Raw genomic sequence first — 15,744 nt, 5'->3', positions numbered from 1 at the left:
CAGGACTGGAGCCTCCACAGATGTAAGGTAGAAGGGAAAGATCTGCACCTGTTCTGTGTTTAGAGCCGCACCTTGTTTGGCTCAAAATCACTGACCGAACACTGTTGTGTGAATGAGGCCGAAGGAGTGCACAAACAAGATGGAGGCAGCCACATCTCCAAATGCATACTGCAGAGTAGGTTCTCGTCCAGAAAGCGGTCACCCGGAGGACAGGTTTGATTTCCCAAGTTGAGAGAGAGAGAGAGGGGGGGGGTTTCACTGGTCTTTTTTTGCACTTGCTTTGCTGGTGGAAGATGCACCGAATTTATGACGAGGCGGGCGCCTGGCAGAAAAACTAGATCGCCCCCTGACTGGAGTCATTCACGGCTGTTTCCAGATGTACGTGTTGGTAAATTTGTTGGGGCTGCAGTCTCGGCCAAACCCCTCTACACTCCTTTGTGTTGAACGTGACGCAAAAAAACAAAATATTGTCACATGGGTGTCCAAAATGGCTGCAAAAAGTGGTCATGTGACATTTCTGCAGGAAAAAACTTGTAGCAATGTTAATTAATGGCCCTCAATGAGGGGGGTCTTTTAGTGTGGGTGTGGGCAATCCAGCGGCATGATGAGCAAATTTTTATTTTCTTTAATCTTAGGGTCTATAATATTTTGCATTCAAAATACAAAACCTCGCCGGAAACTGTGGAGTCGCTTGTGTTACTGCAGATATGATATCTCCTGCGTATCGGTTATAGCAGCCGACGGCCTGAGAATCTCGTGGCCTCAGATTAAATAGATCAGAGCTGTTAGAATAGGAGCCATGATACAAGGCACTGAGGGGCAGAGAGCGACCAAGAATGAGCACATATACAGTCAGGTCCATAAATATTGGGACATCGACACAATTCTAACATTTCTGGCTGTATTCACCACCACAATGGATTTGAAATGAAATGAACCAGATGTGCTTTACCTGCAGACTGTCAGCTGTAATCTGAGGGGATTTACATCCAAATCAGGTGAACGGTGCAGGAATTACAGCAGTTTGCATATGTGCCTCCCACTTGTGAAGGGACCAAAAGTAATAGGACAATTGGCTTCTCAGCTGTTCCATGGCCAGGTGTGTGTTATTCCCTCATTATCCCAATTACAATGAGCAGATAAAAGGTCCAGAGGTCATTTCCAGTCTGCTATTTGCATTTGGAATCTGTTGCTGTCAACTCTCAAGATGAGATCCAAAGAGCTGTCACTATCAGTGAAGCCATCATTAGGCTGAAAAACACAACAAACCCATCAGAGAGATAGCAAAAACATTAGGCGCGGCCAAAACAACTGTTTGGGACATTCTTAAAAAGAAGGAACGCACCGGTGAGCTCAGCAACCCAAAAGACCAGGAAGACCACGGAAAACAACTGTTGTGGATGACCGAAGAATGCTTTCCCTGGTGAAGAAAACGCCCTTCACAACATTTGGTCAGATCAAGAACACTCTCCAGGAGGTAGGTGTATGTGTGTCAAAATCAACAATCAAGAGAAGACTTGACCAGAGTGAATACAGAGGGTTCACCACAAGATGGAAACCATTGGTGAGCCTCAAAAACAGGAAGGCCAGATTAGAGTTTACCAAACGACATCTAAAAAAGCCTTCACAGTTCTGGAACAACATCCTATGGACAGATGAGACCAAGATCAACTTGTACCAGAGTGATGGGAAGAGAAGAGTATGGAGAAGGAAAGGAGCTGCTCATGATCCTAAGCATACCACCTCATCAGTGAAGCATGGTGGTGGTAGTGTCATGGCGTGGGCATGTATGGCTGACAATGGAACTGCTTCTCTTGTATTTATTGATGATGTGACTGCTGACAAAAGCAGCAGGATGAATTCTGAAGTGTTTCGGGCAATATTATCTGCTCATATTCAGCCAAATGCTTCAGAACTCATTGGACGGCGCTTCACAGTGCAGATGGACAATGACCCAAAGCATACTGCAAAAGCAACCAAAAGAGTTTTTTAAGGGAAAGAAGTGGAATGTTATGCAATGGCCAAGTCAATCACCGGACCTGAATCCGATTGAGCTGCATTTCACTTGCTGAAGACAAAACTGAAGGGAAAATGCGCCAAGAACAAGCAGGAACTGAAGACAGTTGCAGTAGAGGCCTGGCAGAGCATCACCAGGGATGAAACCCAGCGTCTGGTGATGTCTATGCGTTCCAGACTTCAGGCTGTAATTGACTGCAAAGGATTTGCAACCAAGTATTAAAAAGTGAAAGTTTGATTTATGATTATTATTCTGTCCCATTACTTTTGGTCCCTTAACAAGTGGGAGGCACATATGCAAACTGCTGTAATTCCTGCACCGTTCACCTGATTTGGATGTAAATCCCCTCAGATTACAGCTGACAGTCTGCAGGTAAAGCACATCTTGTTCATTTCATTTCAAATCCATTGTGGTGGTGTATAGGGCCAAAAATGTTAGAATTGTGTCCATGTCCCAATATTTATGGACCTGACTGTATATGGAGGCAACCTGCCTGTCATCATTATGAGGGCATGACTGTCACTGACTGGGGGCACGCTATCATTATAACCACATGACTGTCACTGACTTTGGGACACTTATTATGAGAGCATTAATGTCACTGATTTTGGGGGAACTCTTCCTGTCCTCATTATAAGCACAAGACTGTCACTGACTTTGGGGACACTGTTACATGAGCGCATTACTGTCCTTGCACTCTACCTGTCATCATGGGGGCACGGCTTTCACTAACAGTGGGGCACTGTGCAGACAGGCATCACGGAGGACACCTAAAAGCGTCTAACAAGCCCCCGATAGGACTTCAAACCTGATGCCAGCTAGTACGAAAGCCTTTCCTGCAAATAGCTGTCCTCGCTACAGCCTGCACGGGAGCGGCGCCGGTTTTTCGTGATATTTCCCCCAACCTGTGAAATTTCCCTAATTTCACGGGTAGGGAAATTTGTTAGAACACCGGCGTCTCATTCACACCGGCAGTGCTGTGGGCAGCTGTACTACAAGGGATTACGCGATCAGGCAGTGGGAAGACACCTTTGTCACATTCCTCCAATCGCCGTCCGGGAGCTGGGTCCTAGCGAGCAGTGACTGGCAGAAGCTCCGCCCAGCTCGGTCATGGTGAGTAGTACGTGGAGCCGGAGTGTTGTGTGGCGTCTCCTCCCGCTCAGGGCGCCCCCCGCAGCCTCCGCCATGTCACTGTCCTCTGTAGCTGTCATCCTGTGCCCCCTGCTGTCACTGTCTTCATGTCCTGTGGCCTCCTGCTATGCCATACACCAGTAGTCTGCTGTGACACTACAACTCCCTGCGAACTGCAAGGGCATGCTGGGAGTTGTAGTTTTTTTAATTTTTTTTTTTTTTACAACAGCTGCTATCCCAGTGCTGCTCCCTGATCACGCCCATCCTCTGCAGCCTGTTCTGCATCACTTCCCTTTAAAGGGGTCCTTTCACTTCAGCAAGTGGCATTTATTATGTAGGGATAGTTAATACAAGGCACCTACTAATGTATTGTGATTCTCCATATTGCTTCCTTCGCTGGCTGGATTCATTTTTTTAACTCGCATTATACACTGCCTGTTTTCATGGTTACGACCACCCTGCAATCCATCAGTGGTGGCCGTGTTTGCACATTATAGAAAAAGCACTGGCCTATGTGCGCTCCCACAGCCCTGGCCACTATAGAGAGGCCAGCACTTTTTCCTAGAGTGTGCAAGCACGACCACCCCTGCTGGATTGAAAGATGGTTGTAACCGTGGAAACGAGCAGTGTATAATGTGATGGAAAAATGAATCCAGCTAGAAAGGGAAGTAATATGGATAATCACAATACATTAGTAAGTGCCTTGTATTAACTTCCTCTACAAAATAAATGCTGAAGTGAGACAACCGCTTTAAGGCCTCTTGTACACGACCGTATGGCTTTTTCAGTATTTTGCGGTCCGCAAAAAATGGATCCTCCAAAAATACGGATGACGGAACAGCAAAAAAAACGGAAAAAAAGGCCTAAGGCCTACATGGTGACCTGAGGATTGCAGGGTAGCACTGCAGCCATATAAATAAATGGGGTTGCAGCACAATTTACAGGTTGCCGCAACGCTCTCATGATCGCCATGCAGCCCCAGCCTTAAAGAGGTTGTCTGGGCTCAGAGCTGAACCCGGGCATACACAGAATTTCACCCCGGCAGCCCCCCTGACAAGAGCATCGGAGCAGTTCTTGCTCCGATTCTCTCCTTTGCCCTGTGCTGAATCGCGCAGGAAAAGGCATTTTGTGGAGTTCCGGTGACGTACCGGGCTCTCCTTCGGGCTGCCAGGTGGAGGCTTCCGCCCAGCAGTGAGCCCGGTGACATCCCCGGCACTGATGGGAGGGCTTTAGTGCTGCCCTAGCCTGTAAAACGGAATAATACTGTATGGAGATCCGTCTCTGTAGAGTATTAGAATGTATGGGCTCCGATGAGCCGAAGTTAGTTATTCACAAAGTCGCGCCTGACTTCGTTAAATAATTTCGGTAGTTAAGGAAAATAGGAAAGCACTTGAAACTGAACTTAGCTTCGGTTCCAAGGTACTAGTCGGAACCGAAGCTGAGTTTGGTTTTAAAGGGGTTTTCCACTTTAAAAATCAACTATCGAAGTAATTCAACAAAGTCACGCGCGACTTCGTAAATTACTAACTTCGGCTCATCGGAGCCCATACATTCTAATACTGTACGGAGACGGATCCGAAGCTTGCTTCGCTCAACACTGATGGCTAACCTCCAGCACTCCAGCTGTGGTGAAACTACGACTCCCAGCATGCTCCATTCTTTTCTATGGCGTTCAGAGGACAGCACGTACACATGTTAGGAGTAGTAGTTTTACCACAACTGGTGTGCCGGAGGTTCGCCATCATAGACCTAGAACAACAGAGCGCAGCCGGAGCATGGAGACTGAAGTGAAGACTAAGGCCTCTTGAACACAAACGTCTGCGCCCCGGGGCCCTGCTGCGCCCCACAAATTGCGGGCCGCAATGCACGAACGCCAACCGTTGGGCAGCTGCAGCGATCCGCCTGTTCCGCAAAAAGATAGGACATGTTCTATCTTTTTGCGAAACAGAAGTACGGGACGAAACCCCACTGAAGCACTCCGTAGTGCTTCCGTAAGGTTCCGTTCTGCATCTCTGGATTTGCGGACCCATTCAAGTGAATGGGTCCGCATCCGTGATGCGAAATGCCCACAGAATGGCGCCCGTGTACGGCCACAGAGTGCACACGTTCGTGTGAAAGAGGCCTTAGGAAAAGTTGACAGGTACACAATTTAATTAAATTTTTTAGGATCCCATACAACCCCTTTAAGAAAAGTTTACAAGGTATACACATTCTTGCAGTGGCTCACTGTCACATGGAGATTCTGTGGTTGGGTCTATAGGGCTCTTGGTTATGCTCAGCATGCTCCTCAAGGTGGCGCTCCCTACACCTATTTATACAGCTCCCATAGAACAGAAACCCTTATGCAATAAGCTCCCCCTAGTGGTGGATGCAGCACACAGGGTTTTTATATAAACTCGTCAGGAAGTGGAACTTGGATAGAAATGTTAAGAATCTCGCACCCTGTATATACATAACCTGTCACATGGAGATTCTTTTGGCATCTGTTGGGTCTATAATAGGGCTCTTGGTTATGCTCAGCACGCTCCTCAAGGTGGCACTCCCTACACCTATTTATACAGCTCCCATAGAACTCAATGGGCACAACAGAGATCCATATGCAATAAGCTCCCCCTAGTGGTGGATGCTGTACAAAGGATTTAATATAGACTTGTCGGGTGATGGAATTTGGATAGAAATGTTAAGAGTCTTGCACACCATCTTAATACTTGTATGTATGGCTATGATCAGGAAGAGATGTGAATACATTTGTCTTTTGTTTACAGGGGACCCCACAGAAGGATGTCGCCATTAAAGCGGATGCCCCCAAAACCCTCCTGCTGGACAAACACTCTGAATATATTGAGTCTTATGGAGCTAAGAAAGATGATTATGTGAGTATCAGTTATGGATAGGGAGACTGTATATACAGTTCAGGAGCAGCTGTCCTACACCATAGGGTACTGTGCGTGTGTGCGACTCCTGGGGATCAGCTGTAATGTATGGGGAAAGATCGGCCCCAAGTGTACATTTCTCCTCGGAGCATTACACAGCCCACATTGTACGTGGGTACAGTTTTACCGTGTTCACTCGTTTATTATGGTCCTTGTCTCGGCAGGAATACTGTATGTCGGAGTATCTGCGGATGAGCGGCGTGTACTGGGGTCTGACTGTCATGGATCTGATGGGGGAACTTCACCGTATGAACAAAGAGGAGATCCTGACGTTTATCAAGTCCTGTCAGCACGAGTGTGGCGGCTTTAGCGCTAGTATCGGACACGACCCCCATCTCCTGTACACACTGAGCGCCGTGCAGGTAACGGGAAGGTCCATCCCTGTGTCCCCATCTTCACAAGAGTGGCTGGCGCTCTGTAGTAATATATTTAGGAGTAATTCATGTGTCCTTGCAGATCCTGACACTTTTTGACAGCCTTTCTGAAGTAGACACAGTAAAGGTGGTGGAGTATGTGAAGTCTCTGCAGAAAGAAGACGGCTCGTTTTCTGGAGATAAATGGGGTAATTACATTGCAGATTTCTTTGAGCTCACCCTGGCGGCCATACTGATGTCAGGCTCTGGACTTAGCTTATTAGCTCTGCTGCATTGTGCACTGAAATTCTAAGGCCTTGTTCACACTTCAGTGTTTAGTCAGTGATTTCCATCAGTGATTTGTGAGCCAAAACCAGGTGCGGCTCTAAACACAGAACAGGAGCAGATCTTTCCCTCCTACCTCATGTCTGTGGAGGCTCCACTTCTGGTTTTGGCTCACAAATCACTGATGGAAATCACTGACCAAACACTGAAGTGTGAACGAGGCCTAAGGCCTCTTTTACACGTCAGGGATAGTGTTGAGCAAACTTGTGTTTTAAGTTTGGCGTCTAAGGTTCGGGTTATCGAAGAATCGCGTTATGGATTCCACTACCACGGACCATAACTTGGTCCGTGGTAGCGGAATCGATAACGCAAATCTTCGATAACCCGAACTTTAGACGACAAACTTAAAACACAAGTTCGCTCAATACTAGTCAGGGAATCACGGATATGGGCTCTCTGTGTTCTTCAGGGACACCACACGTATCCATTGACTTTCCATGGACAGTGGGGTCCACAGTGACACCACGGAAGCACGGATCCCTTGTGCACATTTTAATCTATGGGATGTCATCTGTGTTTGGTCCATGGTTTTCATGGATTGTTGCTCTGGAGATTATTTTTCAGCCCAGCACTTATAAGGGCTCATGCACACGTCTGTTGTTGTTTTGCAATCTGCAAATTGCAGACCCTGTCCAGGTGCATTCCGCATTTTGCAGAATAGCTGAAGTCCTATCCTACTCCGTAATGCGGACAATAATAGGATATGTTCTATTTTTTTTGCGGAACGGACATACAGACACGGAATGCACACGGGGTCATTTCCATTTTTTTAAAGTGAATGGTTCCGCATACGGGCTACAAAAAAAAAACGAAATTGAATCGACACAGAATAAAATACGTTGATGTGCATGAGCCCTAATACTGATGACACACGGATCCTTCACAGACATCTTGATGGATGAACCACTGACCATCTTGTCACAGATGTCATTACGGATGCTTGAAAGAGGCCTAAGGCAGTCTCACCGCCCAGGCTTTGCACTGCAGCTTTATTCAGCTGTGTAGCAATGCAGCCATCATACTGAAGGGGTTGTAGCTTGACTCGCTAGTTTCCGTCGCCTCAGAATTAGTGATGAGCGAACTTCTGTTTTAAGTTCGGCGTCTAAAGTTCGGCTTCCGGTTAGCGGAGAATCCCGATATGGATCCCGATATGGATTCCGACTTCCGTTGTGGTCCGTGGTAGCGGAATCAATAATCGGCCATTATTGATTCCGCTACCACGGACCACAACGGAAGTCGGAATCCATATCGGGATCCATATCGGGATTCTCCGCTAACCGGAAGCCGAACTTTAGACGCCGAACTTAAAACAGAAGTTCGCTCATCACTACTCAGAATTAGAGATGAGCGAACTTCTGTTTTAAGTTCGGCGTCTAAAGTTCGGGGGCGGGTTAGCGGAGAATCCCGATCTGGAACCGGATATGGACATGTTCTATCTTTTTGCGAAACAGAAGTACGGGACGAAACCCCACTGAAGCACTCCGTAGTGCTTCCGTAAGGTTCCGTTCTGCATCTCTGGATTTGCGGACCCATTCAAGTGAATGGGTCCGCATCCGTGATGCGAAATGCCCACAGAATGGCGCCCGTGTACGGCCACAGAGTGCACACGTTCGTGTGAAAGAGGCCTTAGGAAAAGTTGACAGGTACACAATTTAATTAAATTTTTTAGGATCCCATACAACCCCTTTAAGAAAAGTTTACAAGGTATACACATTCTTGCAGTGGCTCACTGTCACATGGAGATTCTGTGGTTGGGTCTATAGGGCTCTTGGTTATGCTCAGCATGCTCCTCAAGGTGGCGCTCCCTACACCTATTTATACAGCTCCCATAGAACAGAAACCCTTATGCAATAAGCTCCCCCTAGTGGTGGATGCAGCACACAGGGTTTTTATATAAACTCGTCAGGAAGTGGAACTTGGATAGAAATGTTAAGAATCCGACTTCCGTTGTGGTCCGTGGTAGCGGAATCAATAATCGGCCATTATTGATTCCGCTACCACGGACCACAACGGAAGTCGGAATCCATATCGGGATCCATATCGGGATTCTCCGCTAACCGGAAGCCGAACTTTAGACGCCGAACTTAAAACAGAAGTTCGCTCATCACTACTCAGAATTAGAGATGAGCGAACTTCTGTTTTAAGTTCGGCGTCTAAAGTTCGGGGGCGGGTTAGCGGAGAATCCCGATCTGGAACCGGATATGGATTCCGACTTCCGTTGTGGTCCGTGGTAGCGGAATCAATAATCGGCCATTATTGATTCCGCTACCACGGACCACAACGGAAGTCGGAATCCATATCCGGTTCCAGATCGGGATTCTCCGCTAACCCGCCCCCGAACTTTAGACGCCGAACTTAAAACAGAAGTTCGCTCATCTCTACTCAGAATCTAAAAAAATTCTGCACCTTTGGATTTTTTTTAGATTCTTGGGTCGCGGCAACATGCAAGTTACGCTGCAACCCCTTCAGTTCAACAGTTAGAGATTATTGGTCGCACAACGGGTGTTAAAACTGTCCAAAATATTTGTAGTATTTTTTTTAGAACAACCAGTAAGTGATCGTATACTGTAGAATGAAGACATCACTAATGGTGAGATGTGACCGGTGTATAGAGACATTGTAGAGCTGACTATGTTCTTTGTGTTCTTTCAGGGGAAATAGATACCCGGTTTTCCTTCTGTGCTGTAGCGACACTTGCACTTTTGGTAGGTTTAATGAATTAAAAGCATAATTTTTTTGGGTAATATATGTTTTTTCAAAGGTTTTATTTAAGTTTTGAAACCACAAAAAAGTAAGCATTAAACAAGTGTGCGACTGGTGTGTGATCACTGACTTAAAGGGCTTCTGTCACCCCACTAAAGTGATTTTTTTTTTTTTGGGCTAGTGAAATTAGTTATATTGCGATATATCACAATATAATTGTGTTACTTACTTTGATCCAGCAGTTTCTGCAAAAAACGAAGTTTTATAATATGTAAATTCGGTCTCTAACAGCAAGTAGGGCGGCTACTTGCTGCTAGCTGCTGCAGAAATCCGCCCCCTCGTCGTGTTGATTGACAGGGCCAGCCGGGATCTCCTCCTCCGGCCAGCCCTGTCGGCATTTCAAAAATCGCGCGCCTCTGTTGATTCGGCGCAGGCGCTCTGAGATGAGGAGGCTCGTCTCCTCAGCACTCCCTCAGTGCGCCTGCGCCAATGACATCACCGAAATAGAAGACGTCATCGGCGCAGGCGCACTGAGGGAGTGCTGAGGAGACGAGCCTCCTCATCTCAGAGCGCCTGCGCCGAATCAACAGAGGCGCGCGATTTTTGAAATGCCGACAGGGCTGGCCGGAGGAGGAGATCCCGGCTGGCCCTGTCAATCAACACGACGAGGGGGCGGATTTCTGCAGCAGCTAGCAGCAAGTAGCCGCCCTACTTGCTGTTAGAGACCGAATTTACATATTATAAAACTTCGTTTTTTGCAGAAACTGCTGGATCAAAGTAAGTAACACAATTATATTGTGATATATCGCAATATAACTAATTTCACTAGCCCAAAAAAAAATATCACTTTAGTGGGGTGACAGAAGCCCTTTAAAGGGTTGTCCCATGAAAAATATTCTAGTTTTTAAACCAGCACCAGGATCTGAATTCTTTTGTAATAGCATGTAATTAAAAATTTTGAATAGTCAGTGAGTTATTCAATAAAATCTATCTATAGCACCACCAGTTTTTTGTTTTTTTTCTTATTTTCTTCACCCAGGCAGCCCCCTTGCTCTTTCATGCTCCGATGCTCTCCCTTGCCCTGCACTGCACCATGCAGGGCAAGGGCTTTTTCATTAGATCTGGTGACGTACCGGGTCTTTGCGAGGCGGACGCTTCCGTCTAGCAGTGTTCCCGGTGACGTCACCGGCACTAATAGGTGGGCTTAAGAGCTGCCCTAGCCTGAGATACTGCACAAGGCAAGGGAGAGTGTCTCAAATTTCTACCATCTCAGGTTAATTTGCATACGTATCGTTTTTTTTACACACTAAAAGCACACAGAGCTATGGGGACTGGGTATTGCGGATGTGCTAGCGGCCACCTAGCAACCCATGTCCTCAGCTCTGTACACAAAATCCCAGTGACAGGTTCCCTTTAATGGCATACCCAATGGATAGGTCATCAACATCTGACCTGTGGGGGTCTGACACCTCACACCCCCACCAATTAGCTGTCTTGGACAGCCACTGGCACTGGAATCTATACAGTAGACAGAGCTGGAAGCGCTGTACAGCAACCGTGCTGGAGTACTGCAGCTCCGCTCCTATTCGTGTGGCAGCACCAAAAACTACACCGTGGACGGGGGCTGCCGGAAACAGCTTATCGGTGGGGTATTATGATCTCGTATTGATGTTCTGTGTAGAGGATAGGGCATCAATTTCGCAGCAAATTCCTTTAAGTGTCTACTTTGGGAATACAGCTTTAAGAACTAACGCCTGCAGTGATTTTTTTTTTTTTTTTAGCAGCGCTCTGTCAGTTTATCTGGGATTGAATTATAATTTTTTTTTTTTCCTTTTTTTTTTTTTTTTATATTCCTTTATTGTTTTTTTCGTTTTTTTCCATCGTTTTTTTTCACAGTTTCAGTTCTTATTCTTTCTGTTCCTTCAGGGGAAGCTCGATGCTGTTAATCTAGAGAAAGCGATAGAGTTTGTCTTATCGTGTATGAATTTTGACGGTGGTTTCGGCTGCAGACCGGGCTCTGAGTCCCATGCCGGCCAGGTAAGACACATCCATCTTCTTGCATGTTTTTCACGGCTGTCACATTCTTGGTAGGATCCTGAAACGTTATTTTAGGACTCTCCTATTAAAGGTTAAATGTGTGGGAACTGCAAAGAATAAAGGGGCCACATCAGCACATCCCAATGCGCAGGTGCGCGTTGCCATGGCTACAAACACACAGAAAAAAAAACAGAACTCTGCAAACCAAATAAAGTACAAAAAAGTATTCTGATGCTAATGCTACGCTCATTAAGTAAATTTGAGATTCTTAGCAAATACATTTTGTGCAACAATAAGTGTAGCATTAGCATCAGAATACTTTTTTGTACTTTATTTGGTTTGCAGAGTGCTGTTGCATTGTATATTTTTTTTCTAAACGTGTGGGAAGTTGACATTAGAACTTTGGGGGACCGTCTAAATCGCCGGTTTTAGTCCATGACCGCCGCCGCTTGATGCTCCTAAGTTATGTAGAGGGTCCGGCCTCTACATAACTTAAGCTCTCTACCGGCGGCCTTGCGACTTGCTTAAATCTATGCCAAAAACAGACGTAGAAAGTGATGAATCGGACCCGCCCACACCTCCTTTTCCCGCCACCTCGGAAATGTGGCTTGTGCGGGGAAAAGTTGCAGATTCGCAAATCCCCTTTTGTGTCCAAATCTGCGACAAAGGTACACCAAAAAGTGGCGTACTTCCCATAATAAATGACCCCCTCTGTGTTTGTAATTCTAGATCTATTGTTGCACAGGATTTCTGGCCGTCACAAACCAACTGCATCAAATAAACGCCGATTTACTGGGATGGTGGCTTTGTGAGCGGCAGCTGCCGTCAGGGGGACTCAACGGACGCCCAGAAAAGGTGAGGAAGGTCCTCGAGAGACAAAAGACTTTCTTTTACTTCGGTAATATTACAAAAGCAGGACGGGAAAAATGTGCCACGTGGCTTGTGGCCATCCTTAAAGGGGTTGTCTCAGAATGACATGTTATCACCTGTCCTCAGGATGGCTTCGGATGGGATGTGGGCCCGATCACTGTGACCGAGATTGCTAAGCTCCTTGTTGCCAAGAAAGACATTTCCTAATTTGAGATATTCCTGCCCAAATCCTGTGTCAGCAGAAGTGTCGCTGTGCAGGCCATTATTTCATATTCCTTGAAGCCATCCAATTATCCGCTGATTTATAAGAAATGACTTGTGTTCCAGCTCCCTGATGTCTGCTATTCATGGTGGGTTTTGGCTTCTCTAAAAATAATTGGAAGACTGCACTGGATAGACCGAGAGAAGCTGCGCCTGTTTGTTCTGGCCTGCCAGGACGAGGAGACGGGGGGATTTGCAGACCGGCCCGGTGATATGGTGAGTCATTTTGTAGCTCTGGTTAAAAAATATATACAAGAGAACGTTGATTAACCAGAATGAGGTTTCTGTGATTTTAAAGGATCACTGAGCATTCATAAATCTATTGATATATCACAGCAACGAATCAAAGGGTATGATCACTGGTGGTCTGAGCACTGAGACCCCCACAAGCGCTAGAACTAGGAGGGGGAGGTCTTATATAGTGTGATCTCTTCTCGCTGCTCAATAGAAAGTCTGAGTCTGGGTCGATTCAGTCTCCTGCAGCAAGGAGCTGGGCACTTCCTTCTCTCTCCTCGTTCTAGCTATCGGTGGGGGTCTCAGCGCTCAGACCCCAATGATCAAAAGCTCTGTGACCCTTTACTGACCGTGTAGGGCTGGAAACACACATGCAGGTTTTAGCTAAAGCCGCAAAACACGGATGGCGTCCGTGTGCGTTCCGCAATTTGCGGAATGGCACGGACAGCTATTAATATAACTGCCTATTCTTGTCCGCAAAATGTGGAAAGGAATAGGACAGGTTATATTGTTTTTGCGGACCACGGAACGGAGCAATGGATGCGGACAGCATCTTTTGCGGCCCCATTGAAGTGAATGGGTCCGCATCCAAGCCGCAAAAACAGCAGCTCGGATGCGGACCAAATCAACAGCCGTGTGCATGAGGCCTCATGCACACGACTGTTGTTTTGGTCCGAGCCGCAGTTTTTGCGGCTCGGATGCGGACCCTTTCACTTCAATGGGGCCGCAAAAGATGCTGTCCGCATCCGTTGCTCCGTTCCGTGGTCCGCAAAAAAAATATAACCTGTCCTATTCTTGTCTGTTTTGCGGACAAGAATAGGCAGTTATATAAATGGCTGTCCGTACCGTTCCGCAAATTGCGGAACGCAAACGGACGCCATCCGTGTTTTTTTTCGGATCCGCAATTTGCGGACTACAAAACACAAAACGGTAGTGTGCATGTAGCCTTAAACTGTTGGGGTCGTTGGCTCCAAGGCATTGTGCATCTGTATATGCCCCTGATACTTGCCTTCAGTGTATAGAAACTTGCAGCGGTGTACGTTGCTCATGTTCTCCCACCTTAGATTGAGCTATGCCATAGAGTATAAAAAACTACCGCTATATACCAGCCCCACAGAGACCAAAAGGACAGTGAATGGGGGCATAAAGACCGGGGTGCACCACCAATGAGGCCAGGTAAGGCAATTGTCTCAGGTAGGTGCAAGAGGGGGGCAGCAGAAGGGCCATAGGCAATGAGTGATTTCATTGTGGCAAAGGGGTTAGATTAAGAAATTGGCATTGGGGGCGGGCGTTTTAGTTTTTGCCTCAGCCAGCAGAAAGGCTAGGTGCACCCCCTGCCTATAGATATGTCTGATGTGTATGCCCGGAGCTTTCCCACTGCATATGGCAAATGCAGTGTGAATATAGCCTAATGCTGTTTGTTAGCTAAAAGCATGTGGAAGGCGCCCAGTGTCTGGGGTTATGTTTGGTGCACGTATCTCCAGTATGAACCAGTAAAGACATTCCCCCTTCTATCTTTACCAGGTGGATCCATTTCATACTCTGTTTGGTATTGCCGGATTGTCTCTCCTGGGAGAAGAAGTAATTAAGCCGGTGAACCCGGTGTTCTGTATGCCGGAGGAAGTCCTCCGCAGGATCGGGGTGCAGCCGGAGCTTCTGAGCTGAAGCCTGCGGGGAGAGAAGCGTCGCCATGATCAGCTGCTATCGTGCCCTTGCTGGCACTATAGAAAGAAGCGAGGGCACAGGGTCAGGAGCGTTCGCTCCCATGCATTGTATAGCTTTTAATTTAATTTCTTTGTATTTGTTATTTTTATTTTTTTTGACCCATCACGCTTGATGCCAGTGACTGGATTTTGGTATGTTCTATAACTAGGCGTATCACTAACCGTGCAGAGGGAGCGCAATAAAGATGGAAGGATCTGAGACCGCACACCTCGAGTCTTTTATAACATTTCATTCTTTAACCAGATCCATAATGCATGTAAGCTAAAAAAAAAAAAAGGGAAGCAACCTTGCAAATTCTAATGAAACATTAAAGGGCATCTGTCAGCAGTTTTGTACCTATGACACCGGCTGACCTGTCACATGTGCTCTTGGCAGCTGAAGGCATCTGTGTTGGTCCCATGTTCATATGTGCCCGCACTGCTGGCTCAATGATGGTTTAATATATGCAAATGAGCCTCTAGGAGCAACGAGGGCGTTACCATTACACCTAGAAGCTCTGTACTCTCTGCAACTGCTGCGCCCTCTACACTTTGATAGGGCCAGGCATTATGATGTTTTCACTTCCTGACCCCTTCAATACAAGGGTAGTTGCGGAGAGAGCAGAGCCTCTAGGTGTAACGGCAACGCCCCCGTTGCTCCTCCCCTATTTGCATATATTAAAACTTCATTTTTCTCAGCACTGCGGGCACATATGAACATGGCACCAACACAGATGCCTTCAGCTGCCAAATGCTCATGTTACAGGTCAGCCAGTGTCATACGGACAAAACTGCTGACAGATGCCCTTTAAAAATCCCTCCCGTTTTATGTACACAGCTCCTATGTGTCTCTATAGTTACAGACCATAAACAGTTACTCTGTGTAGTATCACCCTGTAGCCCGGTGTTCCTCCACTCCCTTTTTCTTCTCGTTTTGTAAACCTCCAGAAGAAGGTGCATAGTCTGTAACCATAACGACACGTAGGTCCACATAGGAACTGTATACCAACAGGATATTGCAGGATGAGGGTCTGTTCACACCGTAAAAATACAGAAAAAATTTGCTGCAGAGATCCAAGGTTGAAGTTGGCGTGGCACGGATCTGCCCATAGTTTAACCCCACGTGCAGACCTTTTCTGCCGCATGGAAACGGTGGC

The 15,744-nt window shown here is 46.7% G+C and overlaps 1 protein-coding gene across 1 annotated transcript; it reads left to right on the top strand.

Moving 5' to 3' along the window:
• Positions 1-3,078: 3,078 nt before the first annotated feature.
• RABGGTB (Rab geranylgeranyltransferase subunit beta) lies at positions 3,079-14,814 on the top strand. The gene is made up of 9 exons (XM_044301318.1): positions 3,079-3,130; positions 5,914-6,021; positions 6,246-6,443; positions 6,538-6,643; positions 9,432-9,484; positions 11,409-11,519; positions 12,249-12,374; positions 12,717-12,866; positions 14,409-14,814. Exons 1-9 carry the CDS (start codon positions 3,128-3,130, stop codon positions 14,547-14,549), a joined length of 996 nt encoding a protein of 331 aa, XP_044157253.1. The 5' UTR covers positions 3,079-3,127; the 3' UTR covers positions 14,550-14,814.
• The last annotated feature ends 930 nt before the right edge of the window (positions 14,815-15,744 follow it).

This window comes from Bufo gargarizans, chromosome 7 (assembly GCF_014858855.1).
Source record: "Bufo gargarizans isolate SCDJY-AF-19 chromosome 7, ASM1485885v1, whole genome shotgun sequence".
NCBI classification, from domain to species: domain Eukaryota; kingdom Metazoa; phylum Chordata; class Amphibia; order Anura; family Bufonidae; genus Bufo; species Bufo gargarizans.
Note: the sequence above shows the minus strand (reverse complement) of the source record. Positions and strands in the feature narration are given on the sequence as shown.